Source organism: Lactuca serriola, chromosome 4 (genome assembly GCF_051521515.1).
Source record: "Lactuca serriola cultivar US96UC23 chromosome 4, Lser_US96UC23_V15, whole genome shotgun sequence".
Lineage (NCBI taxonomy): Eukaryota > Viridiplantae > Streptophyta > Magnoliopsida > Asterales > Asteraceae > Lactuca > Lactuca serriola.
In genome coordinates, this window is record NC_136411.1 from 167,776,381 (window position 1) to 167,784,333 (window position 7,953).

Consider the following 7,953-nt stretch of genomic DNA (forward strand, 5'->3'; position numbering starts at 1 on the left):
TGTTGACTAAGTAGTTGGACCGTCCAATATTTCAGTTATCTTCCCTGAGTGTCGTTGCATCTGGGTACTCTCTGTGGGATGACACATTCATGCTTATGAGTCCATTAGGTCGAATCTTTCTATCATAAGATGAAATTCAATATGATCTTCATGGATTTGAAGGTAATCTCTCATCTCTTCAATGATAAATTAGGAATTTGATTGATGTTTATGAAGTTATATAAGTTATTGACACTAAGTTATATTGCATAATTGTAAAATTTTTAGTTGTTGATCTCGAGAGAAACCTTTCTCAATCATAAAGCCTTGGAATCATAAAGAGGTGACTTTTATAGGTACCCAAATGAAATGTTATGTTTGTAAAAATACTACTTTATTATTGAGATTTTCAACACTGCTTTCAGGTTTCAAATAGATTATGCTTTGTTTCTTATTATTTATAATGTAGTTGCCGATAACATGTACGTTTTAAATATAAGAAATGTTCAGATATACATCCAAATGAAAGTAACTTCATGATGGGAACAAACCTTATCAGGTATCATGTTAAAGAAGAGAACACATCCTTTTTATAATTCTGTCTAACAATATCAAATGTAAAACAAATACGTCGTCATTTTCAATATCATATTCTTCTTTATAAAAGTAAAATTTTGGCACCAATGCGTACCACAAATGACCAAAATATTGTTAACAAATCCATACCCCCGCTTTGCGGGGTTCCTCACCTAGTTTTTATTATTAATATTCATCTATTTTTTTATAAATTTTAATGAACTTATAATATATTTTACACATATAATTTTTCCTAAATTAATTTCTTTATAATTTACCTAATCTGAGTAGTCATCGTCTAGACTAGTTATTAGTTACTCCCTAGTTGATGTACTAAGTACGCCTATCAACTTTTGCAACATTGCATAGTAGTAAAGTAACGTCCAAACAATAAAGATATCCCAAGAACGTGATAAGCAAAGATTTTACTAGGATGATACCTCCCGACATGAAGTAGAAACATATAAACATGAGAGCCATTATAGGTTGAATCATTCGATTAAGGGACCATGTCACCTCGCGTAACGTTAAACTACTCAGATATGTAAGCTTTAGCATTTAAGTGTGCTAAACTGATAATACATAGTGTACATAAAATGTTGCATGAAGTACTTTAAAGAAAATATGTTCGATAAATGTTTAACTTTATTGTGTCTAAAACCCATGGAGCTCACCAAAAGATTTCATATTACCTATTGTATTTTAAAATGTCATGAATTTCACGTTTAAATACAAAGATTTAGAAGTCTTTGTTCGTAGATGATCTTTTGTTGATGCCTTAAAAGATTGGGCTTTTGTCACGTAGGAGTGAAGCTTGTAAACGACGAACTACTTGAACTTAGCTTTTATAGTTTATGTTTGCTATTGTGATATAAGTTATAAGTTGTAACCCTTGAGTTGTGTAAATGCCTCACAAATGTTTTGGGTTCGTTTGGGACCAAAATTTTAGATATGGCTCAATGCCAAAACCAAAAGTTTTTACAAGATATGATTTAATACTGTAAGTTTTTTTTTTCTTGAAATTGAATATTTAAAAGTGTATAAAAATGGGATGTTATAGTAAACCGACCACATATTTAGCAACGAAAAATTTGTTTATTTAATAAATGAGTGAATATTTACAATACATTTTATTAACAAACAAACATGAATAATGATCTCGTTCGTTCACTAATATTTATTCTAGCAATATCTATTTCGTTCACTAATGTTTGTTCTAGCAATATCTATTTAACTGCTTGTAAATATATATATTCAATTATATTTGTTCTTGATTTGGATGTGTATGTTTACTTGTAAATATATATTCAATTATATTTGTTCTTGATTTGGATGTGTATGTTTATTTATTTATACTTATTTATACGTATGTTCTAGATTTGGATGTTTATATTTCTTCATTTATGTTTATTCGTTTATGATCTTTTACGTTTGTTCGTTTAGTTCATTGAACTTCTTAATGTATAGAAACAATGTAACATGTTAAACAAACGACACAAATAAAATCATTTACGTGTTCACGTTCGTATTAACTTAAACGAAAGAACATAAATAAGCTCTGGTTCTTGTTTGGTTATGCTACGGTCTTTTTTTTTTGTTGGAAGCCTTTTTTATCATTAAAATATAACACATGTTGATTTCAGTGATTATATCTTTTTCACTCGTATAGTCCCCAAACGTTAGTTTCTTTTACGTACTTCTATGGTTAAAACTATCAACAACCTTACAAAATATTTAAGATATGCACTACTTAACAAATCTAATCAATTTTTAAAGAGGCTCACATTTAGAAAAATAAACTATACTCGAGAAACATTTTACCTACACCCATTCATCACGTGTTAATACCAAAACATAAGTACACAACAATATTTCTAAACTACTATTCCTATACATCTAGAATTTAATATAAAAGGAAGAAAATAAGTTTTGATATGGTATCTATCAAACTATTCTTACATGTGAAGTATGATCTTTGCATCAAACCCTTGTTTTAGATTTATTTATCATTTTCCCAATAACAATCCCTATTTGGATTAATCAAAAACTTTCCCCCATATCCTTTCAATGTGTCATTCATTCGACCAACATTATATCTTTGTTGATCAATCTGAATCCTACCACTTCGGTTCCCCACATCATACACATGACCAGATCCCTTCATCATGTCCCCCTCCAACATGCGTAACACCTTCACAAATAGTAATATTTTTTTTAATTAACCGTTGCCTAGATAAATGACCATTTTACCGTTTTTAAGAGAAAGTAGGAAATTAAGTAAGTACCTGTGACATGCGAGGTCGTAAATGTGGATCCCGTTTAATGCATAAAGAAGCAGCTTGCATCATGCAATAAACCTCATGTTCTGAATAATAACAGTTCCTCAGCCGAGGGTCAATTAAGTCATTTATGGCATCTTGTTCCAACAATGGACGTGCCTACAAATATCAGAGAAAAAAAAACACGGTCACTTTTTTATGTCTTTAGCATGGAGTGTCCCATTGACATCAGTTACAGTCTAATGCATGTCAAACACAGTACAGTACACAGTACACAGTCTATTATGTTGTAAGGCTATCTGGAGCATACCCACTCTGCGAGACATTGTTGGCCTTTAGGACGTTTAAGGTCCACTGCTTTTCTTCCTGTAATAAGCTCAACTAATACAACCCCAAACGAATACACATCAGCTTTTTCAGTGATCTGGCCACTCTGTGCATATTCTGGAGCTAAGTATCTAGATAAAGAAAATATATAATTAATTCACAATATTATTTAATTGGTGTAAAATATAAATTAAAAACTTACCCAAATGTTCCAATTACTTTTGTTTCTTCTTCTGTGTCTCCATCAGGCTGCCATCTTGCTAGTCCAAAATCTCCAACCTTGTAAAGTTGATGTTTTAAAGCAAAATTAAATCATGTTTATAATACAATTGAAGGTGTATTGATATAATATATATATATATATATATATATATATATATATATATATATATATATATATATATATATTACATACCAGAGGTTCAAAATCATGGGTGATGAGGATGTTGTTTGGGCGCATGTCTCTATGAACAATGCAACCTACTCTGCATTCTTCATGAAGATACCGCAATCCTCTAGCGGCTCCCAGAGCTATTTTTTGGCGTGCTGACCATTCTAATGCATCCCGATCACGTCCTGCATACATCACAACTCCATGTAAACAGTGCTTACAATTTGCAACAAAAGGGTAAAATGGTCATTTTGTCTCTCCCATGAAGTGATGTATGTGTAAATGATCTCTTGTATGGAGAAAATGTGTTGTACACACAAAGATTGTGTTTTGTGGACTAAATGGAATGTGAATGTCTTAATGTGAGTAAATGACTATTTTACCCTTCTCCAATACGAGTGATAAATGGATATATGTGTGTCTGGAGTAAAGTAAATGTTCTGTACATAAAGACTGTCTTTTGGGGACTGAATGAAGTGTTTGAAATTTGAATATGAGTAAATGAATATTTTACCCTTCTCTTAGGGAAGAAGATGAATGGTTTTTCAATAAAAATGGAAAAATGATACTTTAACCCATCTGTATGTATGAACTCTTTGAGTATGAGAAAATGTCCAATTCACCCTTATATTTATTTTGAGTGGAGGGTAGTTGTAAGAATTACCATAAAGATGAGAATCCAGGGAGCCATTGCATACATATTCATAAACCAGCAACCTCCTTCGATCCTCCATACAGAATCCAATCAACATAACAACATTTCGATGTTGAGCACAGCTTAAAACTTCAACTTCAGAACAAAATTCTTGATCCCCTTGAGAACTTGCAAGTTTATGTTGTTTAACAGCAACAGCTTGTCCATCTGGAAGCAACCCTTTATGCACAGATCCAAATCCTCCTTCAGCCAAAAAATTATTCACAGAAAATCCTCCAGTAGCAACCTCAAGTTCCTCATAAGTAAACCACCTTGGAGGCTTTCCAAAAATAGGCGCCTTATGTTGACATATTGAACACAATGGAGGTGGGAAAGAAGGGGTGCTTCTTGATAAAGATATTGCATCTCTTACATTACCTCTAAATTCTGTTTCAGAATGTTCACTTTTGGAAGTTTGAGAGAATTGAGAGGTTGAAGTGAGGATGTCAATCATCCATGGTTGAAACCTTCTAGAGAAAGATGAAGAGAGATTCTCACTCTCTGAGTCTGAACTCGACTCAGCGAGTTCGTGATTTTCTTTTATAGGGATGAAAAATGGTGAAGTTCCTGGATCAGAACTTGAAATTGAAGTCCCGGGTTCGGTTAAAGATAATGCCTCGGGACTAAATTGAGGCGAATAATTTTTGTCTTTTTGTAGGTTTTTAGATGATTGATTTGTCATATGGTTTGCTTGAGGTGGATTCTTGGGTGATCCAATTAAATTGAGGCGAATAATTTTTGGGCGTGATTTCTTGATTGTCACAATGTTGCATTGCAACTCTTCCATACATCGCTTTTGTTCATGTTTCAATTTTCTACAAGGAACATAAAAAGTGGTAAGTTATACAAATTATGTCTAATTTAAAAGTTTATAATCTATTGATTGTAGTTTCGAGTAGTACTTGTCTAATACGACCCAAGTAGCCTGAATTTGTTTGGCCTCTAGAGCAACTGCTCCGTATGGCAATCCAGAAACTGTTTTTATCTTCACATTTATCTATTATGAGATAAGGGCAAATTAGTAAATTACTCAGTCCCCAGTAATCATGGAGATTTAGAAAAAGGAAAGCTTTAGATGGACATACCTTATTAGGATCATACATGTTATGTAGTTGAAGAATCATTTGGGAGCAGGAATCTGCTATATCACTTTTTCCTAAATATGACCTCCAATGGCGACTAGCACAATCTCCAGTAAATCTTGGAAGACCCCATAATCTTTTACCTAATTTAGAGTAAAGAAAGAGAAAATGGTAATGACAATCAAGAACAGGTGTGAAGTTCAAGAAAGAAGCATAAATTTATAAAAAAAAATTACCTGAAGGCATGACAACAAGCAATGTAATGCAATGCCCAGGTTGAACCACATGAGTCAAAGCCCAAACCAAAGCTGATTTTGGAATTTCCCTGGATGCTTTAACAGCAACAACGACTGTTTCAACATTATTTGAGTCCTTCTCCTGCTTTCCCATGCTCCTTTCTCTAGTCATTGAGCTCAGAAATAGAAAGAAGAATGCCTTCTGATGTGGTTTTTATGATGTACTTTCCCACCAAACACATTACAGTGAATTCAATTTCTTCAAGAGACAATACAACTGCGTAAAAGAAGGTTTTAATGTTTTGTACCAAAGATTGACAAGATGAAAACATAATGACAATTACTGTGTTTGACTCTTTGTACTCTGCCGACCATAAAGTTATGATTCCATAAATATGTAGAGGCAGAATAATTCTCTGTTATTCTGTAAGAGTAATCGGACCCCTACCTGATAGTGATACCTCAGTAGTCCACCCTTTTGAGTTTTGACCAGCAGTCAGTTCCTTTACAAATCTCAAGTCCAAGTTGTACTTACAAAGAAAAAGCAAATCATTCCAGAATCCAGGAACTTGCTATTCAAAATCTGCAAAACATCAAGTAAATAATTTCAGAAATACCATAAATGGCGAGCACTTTGAAGCACATGAAGCGCAAGATACACAATTGGTGTATTAATCGTTCAGTTTCTAATTACGTCTTCGGACACTACAATAGAATTGAACAAATACAGCAAAAAATTAAGAATCCCAATTTATATACATAAATTATCCCGAAAGAGTAGAGTTTACCTATAGATTGCGTATGTGATATGGCAGCAGATTTCAGAAACTTCAGTTGTTATAGCTTCACTTCAAAGGAGAAACGACATCCACCAATTAATCCTGCAATATCCACAATACGTCAAAATTTTACAGCGTCATACACAAGTATAGTTACGAAATACACAAATGCACGAATTAAAACGGATTTTAATCATAAATTCGACACCAAAAATCTCCTTCATTTTGCCAGAGTTATATGCAATGGAAGTATGGAACTATGGAACTATCTCCAACAAAACAGTCGCATCAAAATTTTACACGTATAGCTGCTATAAACTAACATTTAATAACGCGAGGCGAGTGGCTGAAGATTTTCGACAATTCGAAACTTCTCCGAATGAAAATAAATTTCTAAAACGAATTAAACAAATATTAGAGATATTGTAATTGGCACCTGTAACGAAGATCAAACGCAAAGATATCAACAAATCTGAACAAACATTTACCCTATCTGTATGATCTTCTGCCGACGCTCAATAGTTTGGGTTTTAATGGAGAAAATTGACTACGGATTACCCTGGTCTTGCTGAATCCTCACTACTGACACCTTCGTTTTCAGAAAAAGCAATCTCGAAATAGGCGGAATTTGCTTAATTAAATGTTCCTCTCATTTACCGTCGAAAGCGACAACTTATAGGGGGTATGAAATTTGAACTCGAATAGTTGCATTTAGCCGCCTCGAGATTTAAAATTTGACCAAAAGGTCCTTTGTTAAATTTTAATTATGCTTTATGTAACCTAACAATTAGCGGTTACTCTTTTAACAAATTAGAAAATTGACAACACTTGCTTATAAGAAAGAGTCAGGCGTCGTTGAGTCGCTCAACTGGATCCACATAAAACGTAAGTGCAGGCCTTTTATATATACGATCTTTGTACAAATTTTATCTTTAGATACATCTTTGTACAAATTTTATCTTTAGATACATCTTATTTACTCAATCAGCAACAAAAATCAAAGAAAAAGAACAACAAAAATCGAAAAAAAAGAATATAAGGTTAGAAATTCACCTTGGTGATTACGTTTTTATTGCATGAACTTATATATAACAAAGTAATTTGGCTATGTTTGATAGACTACCTGAAAAGTTGTGAGTAGTTGAAAATGTAGTTGATAGCTAAAGGACGTGTATGACAAAAATAGCGGGTAGCTTGTAGCTTTTAACGTTTTGTTAAATGTTAAATGAAGTAGCATTTGAATTTGAAGCGTTTTAATTAAACTAATGCTAGAAGTTTGTAGTGTCAAACGACACTTTTATTTTAAACGGAGCGTTTTGTCAAACGCTAGAAGTTAGAAGCTTTCAAACGTTCCGTGTTGAAAACACCCAAAAAATTAGTTGTCAGCTGATAAAAAATAACATTTGGTAAAAACTAACTAATTAGTTAGCTGGAAAGTGTAAAATGACATAAAAATATGTAGAAAAATATGTTAATTATAATTAATAAAGAATATATATGAGAGAATTTTCAAAAATCTCTATAAGCTAGTTGAAAAACTATTGTGAGTAGTTTTTAAGAAGATAGTTTATTAGCTATTTATTTGGTTTATCAAACATAACAACCTAAAA

General features: G+C 32.7%; 1 protein-coding gene across 1 annotated transcript; it reads right to left on the reverse strand.

The window, feature by feature from the left end:
• Window positions 1-2,318: 2,318 nt before the first annotated feature.
• On the reverse strand, window positions 2,319-6,998 carry LOC145102904 (inactive protein kinase SELMODRAFT_444075-like). The gene is made up of 12 exons (XM_079040419.1): window positions 6,832-6,998; window positions 6,353-6,445; window positions 6,013-6,147; window positions 5,565-5,841; window positions 5,332-5,471; window positions 5,149-5,243; window positions 4,217-5,061; window positions 3,577-3,737; window positions 3,364-3,440; window positions 3,145-3,292; window positions 2,841-2,993; window positions 2,319-2,746 (listed from the first exon to the last, which is right to left on the reverse strand). Exons 4-12 carry the CDS (start codon window positions 5,734-5,736, stop codon window positions 2,555-2,557), a joined length of 1,983 nt encoding a protein of 660 aa, XP_078896545.1. The 5' UTR covers window positions 5,737-5,841; window positions 6,013-6,147; window positions 6,353-6,445; window positions 6,832-6,998; the 3' UTR covers window positions 2,319-2,554.
• Between the last annotated feature and the right edge of the window lie 955 nt (window positions 6,999-7,953).

Excerpts from the sequence above, each read along its gene's own strand:
- LOC145102904 (XM_079040419.1), bottom strand. The coding sequence starts at position 5,736 with ATGACTAGAGAAAGGAGCATGGGAAAGCAGGAGAAGGACTCAAATAAT. Across the intron at positions 5,472-5,564 it reads GCTTGTTGTCATGCCTTCAG|GTAAAAGATTATGGGGTCTT; the intron begins GTAATTTTTTTT and ends ACTCTAAATTAG. Across the intron at positions 5,244-5,331 it reads ACATGTATGATCCTAATAAG|ATAAATGTGAAGATAAAAAC; the intron begins GTATGTCCATCT and ends ATCTCATAATAG.